At 54.0% G+C, this 27,802-nt stretch overlaps 1 protein-coding gene across 5 annotated transcripts in view; it reads right to left on the reverse strand.

Moving 5' to 3' along the window:
• Positions 1 to 15,095: 15,095 nt before the first annotated feature.
• Positions 15,096 to 27,802, reverse strand: part of LOC135908018 (uncharacterized) — a 66,428-nt gene continuing 53,721 nt past the window's right edge. For 4 of the 5 annotated variants that reach the window (XM_070527257.1, XM_065439786.1, XM_070527258.1 and 1 more), the window contains 3 exons: positions 20,555 to 20,729; positions 18,900 to 18,976; positions 15,096 to 15,461 (listed from right to left, as the gene is read on the reverse strand). In XM_070527257.1, the coding sequence (XP_070383358.1) occupies positions 15,186 to 15,461; positions 18,900 to 18,976; positions 20,555 to 20,729 (528 nt within the window). In that variant the 3' untranslated portion in view covers positions 15,096 to 15,185. Of the gene's footprint in view, positions 15,462 to 18,899; positions 18,977 to 20,554; positions 20,730 to 24,830; positions 24,949 to 27,802 lie in introns of those variants that run through there. The other variant, XR_011509003.1, reaches the window with a different exon arrangement.

Consider the following 27,802-nt stretch of genomic DNA (forward strand, 5'->3'; position numbering starts at 1 on the left):
GGGTGCGTCGCCGAAATCGGATTTCTCCGATGCCGGCGACGACATCCTCGCGGCAATCGCGTTACAGGAAGAGACTACGAACTGGACCGCGCCGCCTGCGGCGGGAGACGAAGACGACCGGCTGTCCTCGGTATCCCAGGCGACCGCGGTGGCGTCTCCCGCGCTCGCGGGGACGCCGCGGGGGCAGGCTCGCCTGCACGAGATCGAGGACGAAATCCACCAGTACTGCTCGAATGCTGCGAACAAGGTACCCGTCGCGGCGCGCAGCTTCGTCGCGGCCCGGCTCTACGAGATCGCCCACCTGTTCTCGGACCTGCGGTCGGACGTGTCGATGGAGCGGGGCGCGGCCGTCGCCCTGCGTGGCGAGTTGGTCGAGGCGCGCCGGGAGGTCGCGGCGCTGCAGCGACGGGCCATCGTCGCCGAGAGGTGCCTCGACGGCTCTATCGTCATGGCATTCGGTCCGGGGAGTGCGGGTCGCGATCCCGGCGCGTCCGCGGTGGCTGCTGGCTCGGGCCCTGGTGTTTCGGCCGCGGCGGCGGGCGCCGTCAGCTACGCCGCGGCGCTGAGGGCGTCGCCCGCGGCGGGGGCGAGCGGCGTCGGACCGGCCGTGGCGGCGGGCGGCGGGGGCGCGCGGACGGCGCCGGCGTTCGAGCACGTGGCCTTCCTCACGCCCACGGCACCGACGACGACGCCGGCGCGGGATGCTCTGCGCCTGCTGAAGACGAACATCGACCCGGCCGCCAAGAACGTCAGGGAGGTCACGCTGCGGCACACAAGGTACGGCCTGACAGTTTTTTCGCACGCGCGCGAATCGATAGACAATCTGAAGGCGGCGATCGCGGAGAACTCGGTCACGCGCTCCTCGTTGTTAGTCCGTGTCGGCGAGAAGCGGAATCCCCACGTGAAGTTTAGCGGGGTCGACCCGGACGCCGCGCCCGACGAATTCATACGAGTGCTCAATGAGAGGAACCCGGGCCTCGACCTGGACGTCGACGCGTGCAAGGTGCGCGTGACGTACAGGGAGAGGTCGGGTACGTGCGCGTACGTCACGGAGGTTGACCCGCCCGCGTTCGCGCGCATTATGAAGCGGCCCCGATTGTCGGTAGGCTGGACGGCGGTGCGAGCGGTGGAGGACTTGCACGTGCCCACGTGCACGTTCTGCGCCTCCTACGGCCACGGTAGGACGACGTGCCCGCACAAGGCGGACGCTACGAAGGCGGTCTGCATGAAATGTTGCGGCAAGCACCTGGCCGTGACGTGCCGCGTGCAGATGGGGCAGCCGGAGGTCTGCTGCAATGAGTGCAGAAAGGCCGGCCGCGAAGCGTCCCATCCCGCGGGATTCCCCGAGTGCCCCATCCGCATGGAGCGGGTGGCTCGCCTCAGGGCCCGCACCAACTACGGCCCCCCGCGATAGAGCGGCGCGGGCGGCCGCGTGAGGGGGGGAGCCGTGGCCCTGGGGGAGCGGATGGGGCCGGCGGCGCAATTCAGGTGTGTCAACTGACGCTAGACCTCGTCCGCCGAGCGACGGCTTTGCTGACGGATCATATGGCGCGAGAGGGTTGCGTGTTGGCGGCCGTTATAGATCCGTACACACAGCGGGGTCAGCTCCCGAAGCTTCTGCCGCACTACCAGGCGTACGCGGCGGTCGACGGCCCGCTGTGTGCGATCGTCGTGCGCCGGCCGTCTTTCGACGTGTTCCCGAGACACGTGTCGAGACTGGTGGTCGCGGTGGAATGCTCGTCGCGCGAGTTCGTGATTACGGTCGTGGCCGCGTACGCGCCGCCCCACAGGACGATGGACGACGTTTTTGAACACCTAGCGCACGCCATCGACGGAAGTCGCACGCCCGACATTCTGGTCATGGGCGACTTCAACGCGCACAGCGTCCTGTGGGGTCCTCGCGAGGGAGATGACAGGGGCACTCGGCTGATCGAGTTCGCGGCGGCTGCGGGCCTCGTGGTCCTTCACGACGCGTCCTCGCCCCCGACGTACGTCACTAAATACGTCCATAGCTGGATTGACGGGACCCTCGCGTCGCCGACGCTCGTGCGGCGCGGCTGCACGTCTCCGAACAAGAGACGCTATCGGAGCACCGACGCTTGGAAATCGCCGTCCACACTGGCGCGTGCGCGACTGGCAGGCGCCTCACCAACTACGGCAGGCGACTGTGGTTGGAGGCTGTCCGCAACTCGCGATGGTTCGCGAGCGCGGGAGGCGCGGACATCGCCTCGCCGGCCGCCCTGGACGCGGTCCTCGCGAAATTTTACATCGTCATCGATCGCGAGCGCCTCAAGCAACTTCGGCCGGCGCGCGAGAGGAGGGGGGCGGGCGGTAAATCGTGGTGGACGCCCGAGCTGGACGGCCGACGCAGGGCGGTTAACGCGATGCGGCGCCGTTTTCAGCGGTGTCGCTGCGTTCAGCTGAGGGCCCTCTTTCGCAGCGAGTACAGCCGGGCGCTGGCGGAGTACCGCCGAGACGTGGCGCGCGTTAAGGAGGAGGCAGACAGGGAGGCCTGCAACCAGTACAGCCGGCGGTCGCCTGGCTTTCGGGGCCGCCCGGTCGCAAGTCATGCTATCTCCGCTGACGCGGCAGGATGGCGGCCGGACGGCGAGCGTCCTCGAGTCGGCGTCGCTGTTGCTTCGCCACCTTTTCGCGCGCGACAGGCCCGAGACGGACGCGCCCGCGCATGCCGAGATCCGCGCGGCTGTTGGCCGGCCGTACGCCACGGTTGAGAGGGAGAGGCCGTTTTCGCTGGGTGAAATTCAGGCGGTGCTCAGTAGAATGCCGCGCGGCTCCGCTCCGGGTCCGGACATCCTCACGACCGAGGTCGTCGGTGATTTATTCGCCGCGCACCCGCGCTTCGCGTGTATGCTGATGAACGCGGCACTGCGGTTGGTGTACTTTTCCCCAGGACATGGAGGAAGGGCAGATTGGTCTTTATCCAAAAGCCCGGCAAGCCGGTGGATTCGCCGAGCTCGTACCGGCCGATCTGCATGACCTCCATCCTGGGGAAGGTGCTCGAGCGGCTTTTGCAGGGCCGGCTGTACTATTTCGCCTCGTCGCGCGGTCACACGCATCCCCACCAGTACGGCTTCACCCACGGACGGTGCGCGGTGATGGCGCTGCACCCGCTGTGCGATTACATCAGGCGCCACAAAGCCGAAGGCACGCCCGTGGTGCTCATATCGCTGGACTTCCGGGGCGCTTTCGACAGTGTGTGGCACCCCCTCGTCATTAAGTATTTTAGGGACCGCGGTTGCCCGGCCAACCTGGTCGGTCTGCTCGGTTCATTTCTGGAGGGCCGCACTGTTGAGTACGCGTCGCACGCCGGTTCGGTCTCGGCGGAGACGTCGATCGGCAGTCCGCAGGGGTCACCCATCTCCCCGCTCCTGTGGAACGTGGTTGTGGACGGGCTGCTTCGGTTGCCGATGCCGCCCGGGGTGCGGGTGCAGGCGTACGCCGACGACACCATCATACTCGTGCCGGGTAAGAATAGGGCGCGTGTCATGGAGGCCGCGGGGAAGGCGATGCGTCGCATCGAGGCGTGGACGGCCGATTGTAAGCTCGCTCTCAACAGCGACAAAACCTTCTGCGTCCTCTTCTCCTTCGGAAAAGGGGGCATGGAGAAGAGCCACCCGACCATCCGGTTGCAGGGCAGTGCGAGGGGGCTCCCGTTTCGCTCGTCTGTCAGGCTCCTGGGCGTGGTGGTGGACAGGCGCCTGTCTTTCTTCGAGCACGCCGAGCACCTACAGCGGAAAGCAGAGACGCTTGCCATCAAGTCTCTGTCGTTCATGCGGATGCACACCACCGTGGACTCCACCATGCGGCGCCGCCTGTACCGACAGGTACTCCTGCCGGCGGCGGCATACGCGTCCCCCATATGGTGGTCGTCGTCACCTGACTGCCGGCTCAAGGCCCGCATGATCACGGTGCAGCGCACCATGCTGCTAGCGATCACGGGCGCGTATCGCACGACATGGACGGCCGCGCTGCAGGTGCTCGCTAACCAGCCACCCATCGGGCTGGAGCTCGACAGGCTCAACGCGGAGTTTGCCCTGTTCCGCATGCGACGCACGGTCACGTTCGGCGCACACACCTTTACGCCTGACGAGACGCAATACCCGCACGATGCCTGGGGCGCCCACCCATCGGAGGCGCGTGGGTTTCCCTTCGCACGGCTTGACGTCGCGGCGGCTCGCGCGTGGTCGTCCGGGCCGAGCACGCACGTGTATACCGACGGCTGCCACACGTCGAGGTCCGCGGGCGCGGCGGTGGTGGTGTTGAGGCCGCGGGGCTCGATCGTCGCCGTGCGCAAATTTCGCCTCACGGTCGCCTCGAGCGCCTATTGCGCCGAGGTGGCAGCGCTAACCGAGGCTTTGAATTATCTGGAGACACACGCGTGGGAGCCTCCGGCGCATATTTACGTCGACAACTTGTCGCTGCTCGCCGCGCTGTGTAACGTGGTCACCAGGGACGCGCGCGTCGCGAGCATTCAGAGCGCGCTGTACCGTCTACAAAGACGGGGCGCCTTGTCGTTGTTCCACGTGCCCGCCCACCGGGGCATCTTTGGGAACGAACTGGCGCACTTGGCGGCGGGCTCTGCGGCAATCTCGGGAATGGACCGAAGGTCGCACCGGTCCTTCCGGGTCGTGAGGGCCGCGTTCTCGGCCGCTGTGCGAGCGCGATGGGCCGTGGAGTGGCGCGGGGAGCACTCCGACACCGAACTGTGTCGGAGTGCCGGATATCACGCACATACCGCGGGACTTCCCGCCGCCTCGGCGGTTGGCGTATCTCATTACTGCCCACAGCAGATTTCCCTACTATTTCCACCGCTTCCGCATCTCGCAAGACATGCGCTGCCCCTGCGGGGCGACCTGCCGGGACGCACGGCATTTTTTCGAGAGCTGCGCGTTAACGACTGATATAGTGGAGCGGATACGGGCGTCCAGTAGTGCTCTCGCGCCGGGCGATTACCCGCGCCTCCTCAGGGACCGGACGGCGTGCTCGCTGCTCGCGGAGATGGTTGGAATTATTAGTGATCGCATGCCCGACCAGGCCGGGGTCGGGGTGGCGCCGGACGCTTGGTAGGCCGCGCGGCGCGCCGGGGCGGAACACCGTACGTCGGGCGCGGCGGCTCGCGGTCGCCTGCGCCACTTTCGTGACAGATCGCCCTCTCGCCTTTCGTATTTCGCCGCCATTCGGGTTGTTTCGCGCGCGTGCGAGTGGCCGTCTGCCGGGGGACCGGTCGTGACACTGTCCTCTGGACGAGCCGGCCCCTGGCCGAGTAGGGCGGGGCTTTTGCCTCTGCCGGCTCTGCCGAGAGAACGAGCGGCGGTCCTTGTGCCGGGGAGGGCACGTCGTGCACGGCTGCCCTTTTTGCGAGCTGTCGGGTAGTGCCGGGTGTGTCGCAGCGTGCGCGGGGCGGCCGTGTGGCGTCTGCTGTGGCCGGACCTGCTTCGGGACTGGCTGCGCGCCCCTCGGCGTGCCGGGAGTGTCTCGGAGCGATGGTGGCTGCGGACCGGCCCGTCGTCAGGCACAGTGTGCTGTCACGAAGACTGTGTGTGAATCGGGACTTTCGTGTTTACTTATTCCGGGCCGATGTCGGGATGTCGATGTGCACTCGTCGATCAGTTGCCGCCCGCGGACGAAGACCAACCCCGGGCCGCCGGTACAGACAAGGACGAGGTGATGTCCACGGCTTCCGAGAAGTCCGCTCTCACGGCAGTGGCGGCGGCGCTTCCAGAGGACGACGACGCGACCAAGGCGATGGACCGGATGTACGTGATCGAGCGAGAGGCCCTCGAGTGGATCAACCGGCCGTCCAACCGGGTCTCGGTGGAGTCAAGGTGCTTCTTAACAACCAAGATCTTGCAGGCGACCGCAGCCTGTGCGGCGGTGCAGAACGAGGCGGCCAAGGAGGGAGGTAGGGCCCGCAAATTGCGGGAGCAACTCGCCGAGGCGCGGCGGGAGGCGGCCGAGCTGCATGGTCGACTGGCGGCCACCGAGGCCCGGCTGGCGATGGCGATTTCGATGGCCGGCCCGGGGCCTGCTGGTTGCGGCCCTGCCGCGTCCGCGGGTGCAGTTCCCGCGCCCTCGGGCGCCGGCGGCTCGGTGGGGGCGCCTGCCGGACGAATGGACTACGCGTCCGCTCTGCGGGCGGGCCTCGCGCCCTCGACCGGCGCGGCCCGCGGCGGACCCGCTGGCGCTGCGACGACGGGCGCCGGGACCCTCGGCGTGCGGCACAAGTGCGTCGCTTTCTTGACACCGATGTCGCAGACCGAGACGCCGGCGCGGGATGTGCTCCGCCTGTTAAAGAACAGCATAGACCCCAAAGCCAAGAACATCAGAGACGTGACGTTCCGTCAAACGAGGTACGGATTGACCGCATTCACTAACAACGGCCAGTCTTTAACTAACCTAGGGGTAGCGATAAACAGCAATCCGGTCACGCAAAGATCAATCGTAATGCGATTTGGTGAACCACGTAATCCTTGCATTAAATTTACCGGAGTGGATCCCGACATCGGCCCGGACGACTTCATGCGCGAGCTGAACGAGCGCAACGAGGGCCTTGACCTCGATATCGATAGTTGTAAGGTCCGAGTCACGTTTCGAGAGAGGGCGGGTACGCGGACTTACGTGGCGGAAATGGACCCGGAGGGGTTCACGAAAGTCATGACGCGACCGCGGTTGACAGTAGGATGGACGGCGGTGCGCGCCCGCGAAGACCTGCACGTGCCCACGTGTACGTATTGCGCGACGTATGGGCACGGGCGCACGACGTGCCCTCACAAAGCGGACGCGACCAAAGCGCGATGCACGAAGTGCGGCTGCAACCACCTAGCCGCCAGTTGCAAAGTAAAAATGGGCGATGCCGAGGTGCGATGCTCAGAATGTGACAGGGCGGGCCTCAGCGCTGCGCCCCATCCGACAGGATTTCCAGATTGCCCCGTGCTTGTGGGACGGGTGGCGCGCCTAAGAGCGCGCACCAATTACGGCGAATCGGCGTAGTCGGAGCGCCGCGCGGCGGGGCTTCCGGGATGGGGGACGCGTCGGGGTTATGGCGAGCGTTGCAGGGGCGCCGGCTCGATCGCTGAGGCTGCCGAGCGAGCGAAGCCAGGACGCGCCAAACGCGTCGACGAATAGGCATTCGCTAGTTTGAACTGCTCGCGCCAAGGAAAACGCCCCCCCCCCCCCCCCCGAGAATCGTCGCGCGGCTGATTGGCCCTGCCACGATGTAAATGATATCGAGGCGAGCCGCTCGCGCTGGCGGGCACACATCCGCCAAATTGAACTAATCGAGCACTGGGGCACGCCCCCAACGTCTGATCGGGAGGCCGACTGGCTCCACCGTCGAGGGGATGACGTCGGGACGCGCCACACGCATTGGCAATGACAGAGAGGACACATTTGCGCTTGTCGGGTTATTCCATTGGGCGCCCGACGCAAGGAGGGGCGCGGTGCTCGTTGGTTTAGGCAGAGCAACACAACCGAGCCGCGAACGAGTGCGACGGAGCGCGTCGGACGCGGATGCGTGTTGGTGAATGCGGTTAACCCGTTCAGCAGACGCCGATAGCCAGGTGTGCGCGTGTACAAGAGAGCCGCCAGAACGTGGTGAAGAACGGCGACAGACTTTCGAAGAAACAGACGCGCCAATGGTGTGACTCGCCGCACTTTGTGCCTAGACGAAAAGACACCGCGAGGACGCTCTATAAGTGCAGTGAAATAGTGTTCATATCTATATCGCTATATTCCATCGCATTTAACTTCCTTTTATTTCAAGTGTTTGATTTTTCGATTTTTCTATCTTTAATAACCTTTTGTTTTTCCTTCTATAAAATTGCACAGTGATTTCATTTACCAGGTTTTCCCTGAACTCTATCAGTAGTACTTTTCTCGTTGAACTGCGATAACCATGTATGCGTGTCTGGATGAGTGCGGTGCCTTCGGGAAGGGTGGCAAAAACGTTTTGCTTCACAGCAGATCCGCGCGCCAGAGCCGGAGAGTAGATAAAATCCCACCAGTGCACAGACTCAAGGCACCGTCCACGAACTCGGGAGACGCGATCTAAGTGTTCCTTCCTTCGGGAGACGTGATCTGTTTAAGTGTTCCTCTTGCGCCGGGAGGCGCCCCCGAAGACCTCGGAGCTGAGACAGGACGTGACGTCATTAGTAGATACGTATCGGAAGATCACCTCCAGTGAGCAAAGTCGCCGGGGGCGTCCCTGACGCCAGACGCCGGGTCCTCTTACGCGCGCGACGCCAGGACGCGTCCCCTGGAGTGTGGGGCGCCCCGGCCGAGCGGCGGACCACATTCGTCGATTCGGCAGGGCGGACGTGACGTCCGGAAGGCCCCGGTCTGCGCGAGGACGTACCTGGCGGTTCCAGTCAACACCTCGCGTCGGGTGAAACGCCGGGAATCACCCCCGAAGTCCGCGGCGGCCCCCGCCGAACGCCGCACCGGGCACTCCTGTAGGTGCGAGGAACCGCCGCACGGACGAAAAAAACAACGACGCCGGGGGTGTTCCCGGCACCCGGCATCGAAAGTGCCGCCTGACGCGCGCCCTCTTGGGGGCGCGTGGGCGTGCCCGACAGAGACCGGAGGCAATCACCAGCCTAGACGAACATTTGTACCATCGTCATTTTCACTCGTCCACATTTCTTTCTCTTTTAATTTCGTTTGTTTTCTATCACTTTAATTTTTCTCCTCTTTCACATCATTTACGGCATGCCCATGCCACCTCGTCTCAGCCTCATTATTCACGATCATTAAATGCCCGGCGCGGTGGCTTCTGCCCTCGCTGAGACACCTCAGGACACATACGCGTTACCATTAGCCCACAATTTTATTTTTTCGAATTGGCTTTTCTTCCCAAAAACATGCGCTTTGGGTATTAATTAAAAACCCCTTTTCACTTATTTTTAATTGGCTTTAAACCTGGTATGCATTTTTGCAGGGACAGGTTCTCCCCACCCTTTATTTTTGCCTTTGCTTTCAGGAATGACGGGGAAGTAGTCGGCCGGGGCGGTACACCCGCCCCATGATAATTCAATAGCGCCAGGGCAAGCTCAGCCCAACAAACAAGACGGAGACTATTTCTTGTTTGAAGGGGCAGAGGTAAACGCGAGGACGGGTTCCAAAAAGGATTTTTGTATGGCTTTTTATTAGAGTGCATGACCGGACTAAGGCGTCAAAAGCGTTGCCACGTCCAGTTCACCGTATACGGCTCGGTAGAGACCAAAAGAAATAAAGTTTGCACGAGCGCTCGTGCAAGTGTCTGACCGGCCGGTTCCATCGGTCTCTTGATTTTCGCTGCAAAAACAAGTTATTTCACATTCGGCATCTCTAAATTTTAGCAGGGGTTGTTTTTAAACGTGCAGGGACTCGATTCGGCGCAAAAACCGGGCGGGGAAGGGCTTTATTTTCGTTTTTCGAGTGAATCCTTGTTCGGCCGGCCACCGGGCACAAAATGGCCAGGGCTCATACCCTTTGAGCCTGAGCCTGGCCATGCCGAGCTCGCGCAGAGGCAAGACCGCGTCGCCGCCCCGCTCCCCCCCCCCCCCCCCCGCGGCCGTCGGCCACCGGGGAGTCGCCCCGCTCGCGGGGCTCTGATTTTTCAGAGGGCGGCGACGCGGTTCTCGCGCGTTTCAGTGAGCTGGTCGATCAGCTCCCAGCCACCGAGGACGAGGCCCGGCTACCGGCGGGTGGTGGCGAGGAGGAGGAGGCCCTCTCATCCGTGTCGGAGGGCACGGCCGTGGCGGCGGCGGTTCCCGGCGACCCCGGTTCTACGGCGCGGGGTCGGCTGCGCACGATCATCGAGGAGGCCGTCGCATTCTGCAACCTCCCGGCCAACCGCGTGCCCGTGGAGGCGCGTACCTTTTTCCTGACGCGGCTCTTTGAGATGGCCGGCATCTGCGCCGAATTTAAAAATTGGAGGACGCTTAAGCTTCGCCTTCAAGAGTGGGACGCGACAGCGTTCCCGTCGACCCGCCAAGGGGTATAAGACAATGCGCTACGGCACAGCGATCACTTACGATGCGCCCCGCATCGGACTTAGCGCCCACCTATCACGCGGTGAGCGTCGAGCAACGCAGCGTTCGGCGCGGCAACGAAACGTGCGCCTGAGCGAACGGAACGAACCAAAGAACTCGGTGTCTCAGAGGGGAAACGATCTACGCCAGCCAAACGTCGTGATCGGCACGGGCAGAGAGATAGATAGTGATCTAAACCGGGAGCACGGCGAAGCGTCGTCAGGGGAGAGGGAGTCCCGCGACGCGCCTGGCAGCGGTCCCAATGCGCGCGCGGCGCGCCTCCTGTCGGGGCAGCGCCGTACATTGAGAGGAGGGGGTCTTCTGTGTTTGCCGCAAGATGGCTCTGCGTGTGCGGAAAGCGCAGAAGAAATGCAGCGGAAACGCACTTCGCAACTCGTGTAATTGTGACTTCTGTACGTTACATGTTCATAATTACCGATATACACCGCAGTATAACTTTCCACGGCTCGTTTCGAAGGCAACACCGCATTCACTAGAGGCGCGTTTGCACCGCTTGGAAGCATCAAACTCGTGGCTGAGTGGTAGCGTCTCCGTCTCACACTCCGGAGACCCTGGTTCGATTCCCACCGGGCCAATCTTGGAAGTTGCTTTTTATTTATGAAGCGCCTGCCGTGATTTAACGCTCACGGTCAACGCCGCAAACGCCGACACCGACGCCGACGACACCGGCTTTTCTGCGACACGAGCTCCTTAACGCTATCGCGTTAAAACGTAGCTGCGAGCGGCGACGGCCACGGAGCGCGGCGCGGCCATCGCGCTGAGGGGCCAGCTCATCGAGGCGCGTCGCGAGGCCGCTGAGCTGCAGCGGCGCCTGGCCGTCATGGAGGCTGGCCTGGGCGTTCCGACGGTCGTGGCGGCTGGCCCGGGGCCTGCGGCTCGTGGCCCTACCATCCCTGCGTGCGCGGTCGCTGCGCCCACGGGCGCGGGAGGCCCGGCGGACGCACCCGCGGACCGCATGAATTACGCGGCCGCGCTGAAGGCGGGCCTCGCGTCCGCTACCGGCGCGGTTGGCGGTGGACCCGGTGCTGCTGCGGCGGTGGGCGCCGTGGCGGGGAGGCCCGGTGCCACACACAAACATGTTGCCTTCCTCACGCCGGTTGGGACGACAGCGACGCCGGCGCGAGGCGTCCTCCGGCTGCTCAAAACCAACGTCGACCCACTCGCAAAAGACATCACGGACGTGACGATACACCGAACGAGGTACGGGCTGACCGTATTTACAAATAATGCAACATCGCTACACAACCTAGAGAAGGCCATAGCTGAGAACTCGGTCACGCGCGCGGCCATCATAATGCGCGTCGCCCAACAGCGCAACCCCTGCGTTAAATTCACGGGGGTAGATCCCGATATCGGCCCAGATGAATTCTTACGCACGCTCAACGAGCGTAATCGCGGTCTTGACCTCGACCTTGACAAGTGCAAGGTCCGTGTTACGTTCGGAGAGAGGGCGAGATCGCGATCATACGTCGCAGAAGTAGACCCGGAAGGGTTTCGGAAGATTCCATCGCGTCCTAAACTCACGGTGGGTTGGACATCGGTTAGCGCGCGAGAGGACCTGCACGTGCCCACGTGCACCTTTTGCGCGTCTTACGGACACGGACGAATGACATGCCCCCACAAAGCGGACCCATCTAAGGCGCGATGTATGAAGTGCGGCGGTCGTCATCTAGCCGTCACTTGTAACGCCAAGATGGGGGACGCCGAGGTGTGTTGCTCCGAATGCGATAAGGCGGGCAACAGGGAAAAGAATCACCCCACCGGTTTCCCCGAGTGTCCGATACTTCTCGAAAAGGTGGCGCGGCTCAGGGCGCGCACCCGCTACGGCGACCCGAGGTAAAGGGAGTGCCGTGGGGCCGGGGGGCGCGGCGATGGCGACGCATCAGACATCTGGCGAGCGTCGCGGAAGCACCCGATCGATCGTCGGTGCGCGGCTGCCTGCGGAAACCTACATCATGCACTTAAACCTCGACCACGCCAGGCGCGCGCTGACGGCCGCGACGCGGCGGATGGACGAGGCCCACATATCTATTGCGGCGATCAACGATCCGCCATGCGCAAAAAGGGCGAGGCCGCAGCTACCGCCAGATTTTTCATATTTCGGGGAAGAGGAGGAACCCCTGAGCGCCGTCTTCGTCCGTCGGCCGAATTTCGATGTGTTTCCCGTGCATATGTCTCGGCGAGTGGTCGCGGTGAAGTGCTCCACAAAGGACCGCGAATGGATGCTGGTTGCTGCGTATGCGCCGCCACACGTCCCCTTAGAGCCTACGCTAGATGAGATATCGGACTGTCTTGAACGAGGGAAGACAGCTGAGGTCCTGGTAATGGGTGACTTCAACGCGAAACACGCCATGTGGGGACCGAAGGCCAAGGACAACCGCGGCTCTCGTCTGATTGAATGTGTGGCGGCGCACGGTTTCGTAGTTCTGAATGACGCGGCGTCCCCACCCACCTACTCAACCCTCTGCACCGACAGTTGGATCGATGTAACCCTCGCGACTCCTTGCGCTCGTCCGTCGAGGCTACAGGTGGAGTGTGTCATCGGACGAAACGTTTTCGGAGCATAGGGCCATCGACCTGATCCTGTACTGCGACACCGTGCGCGGCAAACGCCTCACGAAGTGCGGCCGCCTGAACTTCGTCGCGGACTTACGAGAGGTTCCTTGGTTCCGGCGGGCAGCAGGCGCGGACATCCGTTCGCCGCGGGCGCTCGACGCATTGTTGGAAAAGATGTACACCGTCATTGAACAAACTCGCACCAAACATCTTCGGCCGGCCATCCCGCATAAACCGGGTAGAAGCTGGTGGACCCCAGAGCTGCAGCTAGAGAAGCGTCGAACGCGGGCCCTCCGACGCCGCTTTCAGCGATGCCGGGATGACGCCCTTCGACCATTCCATCGTCAGATATACAGCGAGGCGCTGGCGAAATTCCGCCGCCGCATAGAACGCGCTAAAGAACAAGACGCGAGCGAGCGGTGCGCCGATTGTAGCCGCAAGTCGCTGTTTTCTGCACCTTTCCGGGCGGCATTTGGCAGGACTCACGCGCGGGCGCTTTTGCCGCCGCTTAAGCGACCGGAGGGCGGCTGCACGGACAGTGTTCTCCATTTCGCGGAACTTCTCTTGAGCACGCTGATAGCGAGGGATGATGACGCCACGGATCTACCAGTGCACCGGGAGATTCGCGCCCAGAACGCGCTGCCCTACATGTCGCCAGTACAGGATTGTAGCTTCACTGCGGGAGAGGTCGAAGCGACATTTGAAAAATTGGTCCTCGGATCGGCGCCGGGCCCGGACGCCCTGACGGCGGACACAGTGATTGCGATCTGTACATCCCATCACCGTTTTGTGCTCAACATCTTTATTGCGGCGCTCGCTCTCGGCTACTTCCCCAGGACGTGGAGAAGGGGCAGAGGGATATTTATAGCTAAACCTGGCAAGCCGCCCGACACGCCGCAAGCTTACCGGCCAATATGCATGACATCAATCCTTGGGAAGACGTTGGAACGGCTGATGTACGGACGCCTCTATCACTTTTTGCTCACGCGGCGTCACATCCACCCGCAGCAGTATGGTTTTACGCATGGAAGAAGTGCGGTTATGGCGCTCCAGTCCCTGTGCGAATTCATCAGCGAACACAGGGCGAGGGGAACGCCGGTTACGCTGGTCTCCCTCGACTTTCAGGGAGCCTTTGACAGCGTGTGGCACCCCCTCGTATTGAGCTACTTCAGGGAGCGCCGCTGCCCCAGCAACCTCCTCGGGCTCCTGGAAACATTTCTATGCGACCGCTCGGTGTACTTCGAATGTTATTCGGGTGCCGTGAGTACGGCGGCCACCTTGCGAAGCCCGCAGGGATCGCCCCTCTCCCCCTTATTGTGGAACGTTGTTATTGACAGCTTGCTGCGGCTGGACATGCCGGAAGGCGTCCGAGTCCAAGCGTATGCAGATGACACAATTGTCTTAATCCCTGGACGCAACCGCCTTGACACCATGGCGAGAGCCGCAGCCGCTCTTTCCACTATAAAGGAGTGGACGAGTGTACACTCTAAGAAGAAAAGGAGGAAATGGGGTATTGAGGTTACTCCTTTAGGGGAGCAACTGATCTGCCACAGCCATTCCTCCCTTTCGGGAGTAACTGTGACGGGATGAACTGTTACTCCCCATGAAGTTACTCCCTTCAGGAGCAACAGTTCCTCTTGTCCAATGCTCCTCAAGGGAGCAACGGTTGCTCTTGTCCAATGCTCCTCATAGGATCAACGGTTACTCTTCAAGGGAGTAACGGTTGCTCTTTCCCGATACTCTTCAAGGGAGCAACGGTTGCTCTCTCCCGATACTCTTCAAAGGAGCAATGGATGCTCTCTCCCGATACTCTTCAAGGGAGCAACGGATGCTCTCTCCCGATACTCTTCAAGGGAGCAACGGTTGCCCTTTCCCAATACTCTTCAAGGGAGCAACGGTAGCTCTCTCCCGATACTCTTCAAGGGAGCAACGGTAGCTCTCTCCCGATACTCTTCAAGGGAGCAACGGTTGCCCTTTCCCAATACTCTTCAAGGGAGCAACGGTTGCCCTCTCCCAATACTCTTCAAGGGAGCAACAGTTGCCCTCTACCGATACTCTTCAAGGGAGCAACGGTTGCCCTCTCCCGATACTCTTCAAGGGAGCAACGGTTGTTCTTTACCGATACTCTTCAAGGGAGCAACGGTTGCCCTCTACCGATACTCTTCAAGGAAGCAACGGATGCTCTCTTCCGATACTCTTCAAGGGAGCAACGGTTACTCTTTCCCAATACTCCCCTTGAGAGCAATAGCTGCTTTTCCCCGATGCCTTTCAAAGGAGCAACAGTATATATTTTACAATGCTTGCTAAGGAAGCAATGGTTGCTTGCTTCGAGTGCTCCCCAAGGGACCACCAGATCTCCAAAGTGGCAACCGAAAAAAATGTTTCAAGGAACGTGATGTCCCCCATTAAAACTCCTTGATTGATTTTTCATCAGGTTGTGTAGAGTGCAGTAATAATATCCAGTTGTGCAAAAACAATCCATAAAGTGCCAAAATACTTTATTGACTAGTATTACGACTAGTATGACTATGACTATGACCACTTATAAAGAGTGAGCCTCTCACTGGCACGAGAGGCTCACTGGCTCAAAAGTGTGTGAGCTACACGGACGAGTGGTGTATCCCGTAGACCACTTGAAACTCCAAGTAATTCACATAAAAGATGAAAAGTTCTTTGTGCTTTCTTCTGGAAAGCAATGTTCAGCACCCAGTACAGGGCCATTTGGGTCGCAATGGCTTCCAACAGCGTATTTTCTTCAATGGAAATGCCCTCCAGACGCACGGTGAATTCTTTCGCCGTCAACAGGCTCCCAACAAACGTCACCGTAGGTACATAATGTACCTTGGCAGGGTCCTGCAAGAAAGAACGCATATTTAAATACAATGATTGTAATACAAGGCTTGCTGCTTCGTTATTAGAGCAGCTGCTACCAGCAGCAACAGACCACCTGGAAGGAAGACCTGTGGGGTGTTCAAACCAGTCTCAAACCTAATGCTTTGCAACGCACCGACTATTAAGGGGAGACGTCCTCGAAACTTTTTTTTTATTACTTGTACTAGAGGTTTCAAAGTTCGGCCAATGATAAGAGTTCGCTATGCAGATTTCAAATAAGTCATTACTTCTTGTGCAACTGTTATTGTTTTTGAGCTATGTGATGTACCATGGCAAAATATACTCACCTTTGTGGGTACTTCTTTATGTACTAAATTTTCACAAAAAACATTGTTTAGCTTCTTTAGCTCTTTGTAGATTTCAAAGTGCCGATGTCCAGCCAAACAGCATGTGCAATTACTAGAACTATGAAAAAAGATTAGAACATTTCAACTAACTTTTTTTTCTCAGTTCCCTGAAGCATAACTTAGATTCTGTGGTGCGTAGGGGGACAGGGGACACAGGAAAGAATGAGGACAAGCGCTTACTGCCACCTGAAATTTTATTGCCTGGTGCAATGTGTAATGTAGAAAAAAGGGGCAAAACAACAAAAAATTGTGTAAAAAACAAACAATAAAGATGAAAACAATCGAGAAGTAAACTGTTATAAAGATGCCATCATTGCTCACTGTATGCGCTGGCCTTGTCTAAGAATGCCAACTCGCTTCATGATAAGGCCAGCGATGGCTTGCTTATGCACAGGCATTATTCATGTGCCATGCTAGCCGATTCAATGATGACGCGCATTCAATCACCTCTTTATGTGAATATTGCTTCTGTTTTTTCATAGAGGTGCAACCGCATGCGCTACAATGCAGGGCTAAGAAACCTTCTTTTCCATTCATAACATTATTTGCATGTTCATGCAGACGATCTTTGAGGTACCTGCCTGCCTGACCTAGGTAGCATGCGCCGCATTTCAAGGGGATTCTGTACACAACCTTCTGCTCACAATCCATGTAACGGTTGCGAACTTCACACTGGGCTTTGTTTCTTGATAGGGGTGCTTTTTCTTGATGACGACTAAAGCTTGTGTGGGGCAGAAAACAACACATCCACCAACCCGCCCACCGAGTTTTTAAAGACGATGGCTGATTTGATGCTTGCACTTAATCACCGCAACCTTACGGTCCTTTTCTTTGGACTGCTCTTCTGTGGCCATGGCTTCACTCTTAGGTTTTCTTTTTCTGTGGATTGCCTCAGCTACTCAGACGAGTAATCCGTCAGGATAACCCGATGCTTTCAGGCGTGTAACTTGTGCTTGAAAACTTCTACTTTGTGGCGGCAGGACCAGTTTTAGAGAAGCAGGCTTGAACAATAGCCCTTTTTATTAGTTCACCGTGTGCTGATGAGAAGGGCAGGAGTGGTTCGAGCGCACAGGGTTCATATGTCCAGCAAACATGATCATTAGAGAACACGAGCTTGAGGTAGAGGTAACGGAAGGAACCGTCTTCCTTGACCTCAAGCCCGTGTTCTCATGTTTGCTGGACATATGATCCCTGTGTGCACAAACCACTACTGCCCTTCTTATCAGCACATGGTAAACTAGTAAAGAGGGCTATTGTTCAGGGCTGCTTCTCTAACGCTTTAGACTGGTCCTGCCCCCACAAACTTTCAAGCACAAGTTACACGCCTGAAAGCATCGGGTTATCCTGACGGATTACTCGTCTCAGTAGCTGAGGCAATCCACAGAAAAAGAAAACCTAAGAGTGAAGCCATGGCCACGAAAGAGCAGTCCAAAGAAAAAGACTGTAAGGTTGCGGTGATTACATGGAAGCATCAAATCGGCCATCGTCTTTAAAAAATCGGTGGGCGGGTTGGTGGATGTGTTGTTTTCTGCCCCACACAAGCTTTAGTCGTCACCAAGAAAAAGCACCCCTATCAAGAAACAAAGCCCAGTGTGAAGTTTGCAACCGTTACGTGGATTATGTGCAGAGGGTTGTGTACAGAATCCCCTTGAAATGCGGCGCATGCTACTTAGGTCAGACAAGCAGGTACCTCAAAGATCGTCTGCGTGAACATGCAAATAGGAAATGAAGGTTTCTTAGCCCTGCATTGTAGCGCATGCGGTTGCACCTCTCCGTTTGAAAAAACAGAAGCAATCTTCACACACACAGGGATAAACGAATGCGCATCATCATATCATCATTGAATTGGCTAGCATGGCACGTGAAGAATGCCTGAGCATAAGCAAGCCATCCCTGGCCTTATCACGAAGCGAGTTGGTATTCTTGGACAAGGGCAGCGGCGCGTACAGTGAGCAGTGATGGCATCTTCATAATGTTTTATTTCTCGATTGTTTTTATCTTTGTTTTTTGCATATATATATTTTTGTCGTTTTCCATCTGTTTTTCTATTAACACCTTGCACCAGGCAATTTCAGTTGGCAGTAAGCACTTGTCCTCGTTTTTCCTGTCCCCTGTCCCGCTTCGCACCGTACCACCGAATCTAAAATGGAAAACAAACTAGCCCGAACCATAACCCTTCTATGAAACATAACCTTGTACTTTTGCAACTGATGCAGGAAGATATTACAATTTCAATTAAATATCAGCACTGTACATATCTTCAAGAGTATGTATGCCAAATTTCGTTAGTATAAGACAATTAGAAGTGCACAAGGTTATTTTCATGTGATTGTGGAAAAAGTCAGTTGAAATGTCCGAATTTTTTTCATAGTTGCAGTAACTGTAGATGTTGTTTGAATATATATCGGCACTTAGCAGTCTACGAAGAGTTAAATAAGCTACAGCACAAAGCTTCTTGCAAAAATTTATTACACAATAAAGCCCTCACAATATGACACTACTTTGCCACTGTGTAGGACATAACTCAACTATAGCGGCTGCACAAAAAACTAATGACATATTGAAAATGTGCTTGTAATGCCCTATAAGTGGATGAATTTTCATGTCTCCAATACAAATATTTAAAAATTGTTTTGAGGAGCGTCTCCCCTTAAATACACTTGAAACAATCTGCATATTGTACATCAACAATAGTCAACAGCTTAATTTTTGTTACATTGGAGGGAACTTGCTCGATTTAAATACTGCTCGCAGGAAGGCCACGAACTTATCCACAGGTTAGCAACTGTCTTGTTTATGAAACCCTGTGAAAAGCTAGAGATTTTCTGTCTTCAGGCAATATTTCATGCTTCATGCTAGCATTCTACAAACTAGGTAAGCTGTGCACTGTACATTTTTAAAACTCATCCTGGACATGGATGCACTGTTGAACGCTTTTCGATAACTTACATGCGAAAGAGATTGTAAAAATTTAATACAGCGGGCATCCTCATAATTCCAGTTCATATGGCCAGTAATCTACAAGCTATAAATGATATGGTGATGGACTTACAAAATGGCAGGTCAATGCATCAACTCTCTCTTTCACCAGCGTAGGGAGAACACAAAGAGCAGCAGTGAGCGTCAGCTCTGAAAGAGACATGAATTACACTGTCTCAAAAAGCAGATAGAGTTGAACTAAAAGTGAATGCTGCTTGCTTCAGTTTGAAAGCCTTGTTTTAGCCACTATTCACTGCAGTCAGCATATAGAGACCTTTCAAAACACACAACTCATGATGTTTTGTGGGGCAGTCACGGTAACTACACCCAGCCAAGCAATATTCACTGCCACAGCCCACCACGCACCTGCTCCTGACAGAACATGTGAAGCGAGAAAGTATACATGGACTTATGACAACACATGTGAACAAATTTCTGCATGTCACTGCAGTGAAAGCGGCAGGACCAAATCCACACGTGCGATAGCAATACGAGACATAGCTCAAGTTTGACTGCATCTTGAAATGACGCAGTCAGGTCCCACTTTAATATTTTCAGATGTGAAAAAATTATGCACGAATGTTCATCCCTGCTATTGTCATAACTGTAATGCACAGAAATAATGTGGAAACTCAAGAACAAGTTCAGGAAACATTGTGGCACCCATCTTGACTGCTTCAATGTTTTATTCTCAGGTTTGCACCTAAATCTAAGTACAGTAGAACCCCGCAGTTACGTTCCTCACTGCTGCGTTATCCTGGCTGCTACGTCGTTTTCATCCGGTCCCGGCATAGCTTCCATAGGATCCAATGTATAAGGAACCCCGCTGTTACGTCGCAACTTAGCACCCCGAACCCGCCTGGGCTAAAGTAGGCAACGCGCTCCGACCGCCATTCTGGCTTTTGACTAGTTTTGGCCGGGCTTGGCTATAGAACTGGCTGCAAGAAACCGCACGCCAGTTCGAGAGGCAGCCACTAAGTGGCCATTCTGAAAGATGCTCTCACTATCATCAGTGATTACAGTCACTGCAAGGTTTTTGGACGGGCCGACTCACGGAGGAAGGAAATTCGGGAGAGGCCCTGACGTCACTCTGTGTGAAGCTAAAGTGAAGCCGGAAGTTGGCGTTGCTCATGGCGTTGCTCCGCCTATCGGGCCAGCTCTCCTCCCTTGTTTACATTTCTCGTGAAACCATGCCGCGCCGTGCGCAACCGGGCTGCTCGGACACGCGCGCTCCGCAGCAATACTAAACAATCGTTAGCACGTCAACGTGATTACGCCAAAGAGGGCAAAATTTCCCGCGGATATTCCTTCGTCCGTTGCCGTGGCGCGGTGATTAAGAGGCGCACGAGCTGCATGATGCCGGGGAGTTGCAAAATCCTAGCTTTGGAGAAGCCGTCGCGGCTCTGGACCTCCTCCGCAGGTACGTCGCACCTCACAGTGACGCTGACAGCAATGCGGCCTTCCAGGCTATTGAGAAACGTGTGGCAATTTCTAGCGAGCGAAAGAAACGGCAATGCACCATTGTAGACTTTTTGAAGTCCTAAGCGCACTCTGTGGAAATAAATTGTCTATAGTTAAAGCTGCACTTTTTTCATTCATTGTCGGAGCTTTCCTCACTTGCGTTTTCCCGGCTGTTACGTTTTCTTTCCCCGGTCCGGTGAAAAACATATGAACTAAACTAAACACAGAGTGAAGCCCTAATGTTGGCTTAGTGATAATGAAAATTACCTCCTGCAGCATCTTCGGTGGAAGCATTCATTAGGGTATCAAATTCTTCAAAAATATTTTCTGTGTGCCGCTTTTTCCTCGCTGTCTTGATTATTTTTTCGGCAACAGGTTGCAGCACTTGCTCCAGCTTGGGCATTATGGGAGTGTTTGTTAACAGCCTGAATTCCAGCTGCACCTATAAAAAAATTCATAAAGCAGTTTAATGACATTGAGCTCTGTAGTCATGCTTCATCTACCATACAATATCGCACAGAGCAGCACCTCTGCAAGATGTGTAGTCAGGTTGATGATTTCACTAAGATGGATAAGGGAGTTGCAGATGTGCTCACATATGTATGCAGTAAAAGTTATGCACCAAATACAAAAATTCAGATAAAGAGCCTGGGTCTCAAGTACCTGTAAAAAGGCTTTGAAACACCACCCTCAGACCTTGTAATAGTGTACATGCATGTTATTCATGGTAACTAAACCTTTTTATCAATGTGCGACATAGCAGTGCCACATTTCAGGTTAGCACCACAATGCCATAGATGCGAGATGAAACTGCTAACCAACATATTTGATCTGGCTCCACCTATACTTCCTTGTAACGTTCTTGTCATTTTCTGCTATGGAAGGGAATGCTGTTACACTGTCTAAATCTGCCTATTTATTGCCAATCTTTTATAACACCAACCCTTTCTCAAGTTTACAAAGGGACCAAGAGAGACACATTTAAATATGACTTCTACTTTGGAAAAGAGTAAATAAAAAATTAAATGCCAGGGTTACTATCTACCACATTCACACACTAAAAATACAGCAGGGCATGTTCTTCCAATAGCCCTGCCAAGCAATTCTGTGCACGGCTGCAACAAGCGACGAAATGAGCTGCCGTGCAAAGAGATTACTCATTCTTGCTGCTTGGTTCTGAAAATTCAACAGGAAATTTTGAATTCATAGCTCGTCACCCATAAGTGCTATGAGCGACTAGCCAATAGCGTGAAGCCGAACAGGATGTACATCAATGACATACTATCAGTTCTCGCTTGGGACAAGCAAATGACCGAATTTTTATACATGGAACGATAAAATGCTTACTACAACACCTCCCCAAATATTTTAAACTGCTCTGTACAGCAAAACAAATCAGCTTAAATAATTACACCATTCGTCATGCCAGTCTTTGTGCATATTTGCTGCCTGCCCTCATACCAGCAACACCAGGGAAACATCCCTCAAAGTCAGTGCTCACGTGGGGTTCAAGTAGACATGACAGCCATCTCGATCACGTTGCTTGTCGCCACCGTGCACAAGATCGCTTATAAGGGGTTTAAACTTTCCGAGTGAAACAACTAGATGCCAAGATCCCTAACCTGGATTTACATGTTTTCATTTCTCCAGGTGAAATGTCTTGCGTTCCCCCAAAACCTCTTTTTTACTTGATCTCTATATTCTGTTCTTTCTATCTATCTGTACTGCAGCTATTTCATTTATTGGTGCATCAAGGAGCTTTTTCTCTATTTTTCCTTTTTAAAAGTTTCATTGCTTTTCTTGGGTTCACGAGGAAGACATTATTTCAGTACTACAGCTCTCTGCCAGAAGCAGGCACTCATGTGCAAATGAAGGCTAACAGACCAAGGCAGCTTTATACCTGCATCACGCAGGCACCCACAAACTCCTTTAGGATAAGGGAGCACGAAACTTCCTAAGGGAGTTTGGCCTCAAGGAAGTTTTGGTCATGTCATACAGGAAATACCGAGTTTTTAAAAGAAGCAGCCAGAGGTGCATTCAGTGGTGTTTGGTTTTTCTACAAGTACAAGAATGTAATTTCTAATCATGCTTGTAGCTATTATAGTTAACGCTCATTCGATAAAGAACATTATTCAATATATTGAGGTGAAAAACATACACCTCGTTCAAAATCAAAGTGCACTCGCTAAACATAGCAGTGCTTACCGCGATGCTAACCACCCTGTGCTCATGTGTTTTCGTTGGAGGCTAGACAAGTAGGCCCTGCATTCTGCCACCCGAACTGCTGCAAAGTACATTAAACTAAACATATTGTACACGGTGACCTTGTGAGCGTTCCTTTTATTTTGTCTACTTTGCCCGTGTCAGTCATCAGTGACCACGCCAACCAGTGCACAACTAGCATGACAAAGGCTATGTTTACATGAACCTGACACAAGCAAGTTGAGTCAGAAATCAGGTGGATCGAGCCCAACACGACTACTTTCAGATGAACTCTCTTCTGGCAAGCCTCGACAACGACTGTACACAGCGTCGAGCTGAAACATCAATGCGTTTGAACTGGGTTTCTGGTTCCCGATGCCATCTGCCAACAGCTCTATTTCGTGGGTCTTATCGCTGCTATAAGGTTGTATTGCACAGTGCTTGTCTTGGCCTCGTCCTAATGCTATTTCCGCTGCCGGCACTTAAATTGCAATGTCAGTGTTCCCGTGCAAGTCTCAGTGCAGGCTGCGCGTACATGCATGCTGCAAACAGGTTGGGCTGGATCAAGCTACCCCATGCAGTCGGGCTGACTGAGCCCAACTCGATGCCTGTTCAGCCCAACCGGCTAGTGCTTATATGAATTTTACAGGCATATTTCAGCCCAACAAGCCAACTCAAGCCGACGCTGTCGGATTCATGTAAACACCCTGAAAGTGACGCTAAGTCGCCTAGGCCGAGAGTATTGTGCAGCAGCGAGCACAACTTTTGCTGAATTGGGCTTTAACTTTTATATCGTTAAATATAAACATTCTAAACACGCGCAACATTAATTGTAACATAACTGCAAGTTGGCCTACTTGGAACAGATTCATCTTAAAACTTTGTGTGCAAACAAACAGGGACGAAGAATAGGGGCAACACAAGGACGAGCGCTCATCCTTGTGTTGCTCCTATTCTTCGTCCCTGCTTGTTTGCACACAAAAAGCTTTAAGATGAATTAATTGTAATGCAACCAATAATTGAATTCTCAGTGTTACAAGTATTGGCATGTGAAAACTCTTTTGAGCCGCCGAGAGATTGCCGATATTCCTAGACTAAAAGCTCCATTAAACTCCCCTATCGGAACGGCGATATGGTGAGATATCCAGTGCATCTCCCTCGAGATAAAGACAACGAAGTTAAAACTAGTTTGCGGGTGCTCATATGACAAGGGTATTACCTTGAGAAGGCTGCAGTGGTTAACCCTATTAGCCCCGAGAACGAACACGAGCGGCGCTGCGAGCGCCGCTCGCGTGACATCAGGGCACGGACTCGCGCCTGTCGTCTGCTACAGTTCGGGCGTTGTCCGGGCGCTTTCTGCGGTGTTTTCGTTTGTTCGACCTCGTTCTCTCTGCTTGTATACTTATGGTGGTCGTCTCAAATATATTTTTACGACGTCTTCCTTTGCGAACATTTATTCAAAGAGCTAATTTCTTAGACAACAATGCAGCTCTCGAAGGCAACGCTACAGTGCCAGCCGAAGCGACGCAGACCAGCCCATTGCGGATTTTTCATGCGCGGATAGACAATCGCAAAAGCATAGCCTATAGGAATCCAGTTATGATACCATACCTGCCGCGGTGCAACAAGTATGTCACAAAGCTGGCTATATATGACTTCTATAGCAGTTACGTTGATTTTATTCCGCTAAAATAGGTTTGCTCACGACGAGTAGTTCATGGTATAATATCGAATTTTTGCATTTCCTCACAGAAACGCTCGGCAGTAGCACGGGGACTTAACTAATACTTACTAGAGCTTAGATTCTACACGCCTCACTTGCTTCTTTAACTGCCTGTCAACATTAGGCGGTTTTTCAAGTGTTTATTTTTTTGGGCGGCGGAAATTTGAAGTTAAGGTAATGAAGGCTTACAGCTATTTACAGAGTACAAATAGGAATGTACCAATATATATTTCCTTTTCCGTGTTACACGTTCAACTCACCTCTTTAGGGCGCGTTTGTTAATGATTAATAATGTGTGTTATGTTCCTCTTTTTTTGTCTATATTACCAAGTGTATATTATTTATTTATTTCAATGCCGCAGTGTGTTTTGCATTATTATTGTGGAAATATTTCACTGTTCTTTCATATATTGTATAACTGCAATGTTTTATGGCCACTATATAAATGTAATTTATATGGCGCTTGATGTGTTACCCCATGCAGCCATATTGTACCTAAGGGGGTGAGGTTACCTCAAGCCGCGTCTGTGCGACTTTTTTCCCTCATCCACCTCCACTTACCACTCCTCTGTACATGTGTGTGCGTAAATGGAAATTAATAAATCAAATCAAACTCACTTGAGAAATTTACTGGTGCTTGCTGCTTGAGGAATATACATGACGAATCTGTTTGGCGAACTGACACAGGCTGCTCGGCCCAATTTTTTTAGTGAAGTATGCCTGCTGGACCGCATAGCTGCAGCCAGAAAGAAGTCGAAGCGTCAATGATTAGTAGTATTGGACATATTGAAGATATCGAAATTCCCCCGGTGGAGGGTCAGAAATCAAGTGAAAGTATATGCAAGGCTTGTGGTGCTTTCTTTATGAATGTTTGCGATTGGATTGGAGCAAACTTAATTTAGCCTGCAAGGTTCTCTTTTATGTACCGACGAAGCGAATAGTTATCCGTTTGTATAATTGAATAACGCTGGATCGAGACATGGTGAGACAGAAGGTGCTTGAATTTTCCTTTTGTATACAGGAAATCTAAGCTGCGGTGTAGTAGCTCGAGAATACTTTAGCCATTCCAGTTGGCGCTGTAAAAAACATGCTTTATGGTTTTAATTCGAAGTTGCAGTGAACTGATGGGTTTCGCGAACATAGCGTGCCTCGCCATACGGACAGTCGATTGCTACCGTTACGTGATCAGGGGTGTGCCATATTGTCGATAAAGGCTACTGAGGGCCACTATGAAACATTTCATCACTTTCAATTGAGTGGCTCTCGATCTTAACAGCGAAACTTTTCTCTCAGGTGATTGCTACTATGGTGTTTGTGAATTAACTATGTAAATACTCTACATGAAGCGCCATCGTGTTAGCAGCCATGAGCAATTCGTTTTTTGGAGGCCTGTTTCAGAGGGGTATGAAAGTAGCAGCAAACGTTTTCATAAGAAATGCGCGCCTAACTATTTTTTTACGCATTAATGAATGGCCATATTTGAATAGAACAACACACCAGAGTAATAGGAATCATGATGAGAGCTTCGCTGGGCAGTGTCTTTCTAAAATCAGATAACATGTTGACGCCAATTACCAAATTTTTCTTCCACGTAAAATGCAATGCCTCTCATAGCTAAATACTAAAGGAATGTTAAATGTTTAGCGAAGCATCATACACAACTTCGCGCGTTTAATTTGCAGATATTCTTTTTTTAGTCAAAATTTACCCATAGACACGGCGCATATATGCATTGCAAAACCTAGTAGACTCCTTTAACGCTACTTAGCTTGTGATATCCAAGCCGCAAAGTTTCTCGACTCACACGCTTTTGAAGAAGAAACTGTGGTTAAGGTATGGCAGCTGAAAGAAGCCGACGTATTCTTCAATACGTACGGCTCGAGCCACCCATACACCAAGCGTACACGAAGGGAACGAGCGCGCGTGGCAGCCGAGCGAGCCGGAGCGAGCGGCGTCCTGGCCGTGACGTCACTCGCGAGAGGGCGCCACTCCTAATTCTCGGGGCTAATAATACCACTGTACAATTCACACGTGATACATAAAATTCCTGACATGAAAACAATTTAAAAGGCTTTACTTAAACTCAGTGCACTAGAATGCATGAAGTACAGGTGGTAAGCTTTAGTACAATCCCTGTAATTTACTTGCTGTATGCCTCAAATGCCACATGTTTAGGATTGGTATAAACTTTTTAGAGCGCAGCTCTTTGGCGTCCGTTCCTGGGTTTCGCGTCGTCGTCGTCGTCGTCGTCGTCGTCGGCCTCGTAACCAGCTCCGCCCCCCTTTCATCCCCCCAGCGCTAGCAGCGACCGACTGATACCGCTGGATGCCGCTGACGCCGCTAGAGAGTGAAGATAACGTGACTGCATAGAACGCCGTCGCCGCCATGCAGAAAGAGGAGGAAAGGGTCCCCCCCCCGCTGGTTCTTAGCGCTGCGGAAGCGAGGGTATCATATTGTTTGTGTCGGCATCGGCGGCGTTGTCCCTGAAACCAACTCCGCAGCTGGGGTTGACTCACTATCGGCGTCAGCGGCATCAGTCAGTCGCTGCTATCTCTTCCCTCCTCCCTTTATCGTGTTGTCCGCTTGCTGCACGCGCTTCTGCCCCCATCGTTTGCCGCTGGGTGTACACGCCGCCCCCTTCCCACCTCTTCCTGCGAGTTTCCGGTTGTCAAAGCGCCGGCTCGAACTTTGAAGTTGGCGAACTGTGCGCCGCAAAGTTGCCCAACGGCTTGCTGGTAGTAGCTGCCTACTTCGCCCCTACCGCACTCACGAAAGACGTCGTGCACCTCCTGCAGCTCGCATTAACCGTCCATCGATCCACACCGATGTTAGTAGTGGGGGACTTTAATGTTGACATAAAGACAAACAGCAATTTCCTAACACTTATGCGGGAGAACATCCCGTTCCTCTCGCTCGTAACGCGTCCCACGGCTGTGACAACCTCGCGAGGCACTTGTATAGATCTCGTCTTTGAGAATCAAGCATTGGTGTACCAAGTCGAACATATATCAGTATATTTCTCCGACCACAAAGCTTCCTTCATGACTGTCAAGAACTGTTAGTGGAGTCTTTGTTAAAGGAATACGTGTGAAAAATAAAAAAAAATTCTGTGATAGCGCATACATGTGTTGCTCGATTTCTTTGCCTCAATCTATCGAAAAGGTGAAACAGCTTATTTGCTGCGCTCAAATTTCGCATTAGGAAGTAACGTAATCGTCGGTAATTTTTTTTAAACAGGGTTGAAGTACCTCAGACAGGCTGGCCAACGTTTCGATAGGTGGACCTATCTTCGTCAAAGGCGGCCTCGTCATCCTCGGCGTGTTAGTTTTAAAGGGTTGGTGCAGTGACGTCACGTGCGGGTGTTGTCGCTGGCGGCTGGTTTTAAAGAGAGAGATTACAAGAGGGAACAGGCGTTGTCGTCCGACGTCTGTGAGCCTCATTCTCAAGACAAAGGGACAAGAGCGTGAGAGTGGGCACGCGGGGAGGAAAGAAAAGAAATAGAAGCAGAAAAAAAAGCAGGGGGGAGCCAGGGCCGTACCAAGACACAACAAGGGGGGGGGGTGAAAGAAAAAGAAAGAGAAAAATGAAAT

Source organism: Dermacentor albipictus, chromosome 10 (genome assembly GCF_038994185.2).
Source record: "Dermacentor albipictus isolate Rhodes 1998 colony chromosome 10, USDA_Dalb.pri_finalv2, whole genome shotgun sequence".
Lineage (NCBI taxonomy): Eukaryota > Metazoa > Arthropoda > Arachnida > Ixodida > Ixodidae > Dermacentor > Dermacentor albipictus.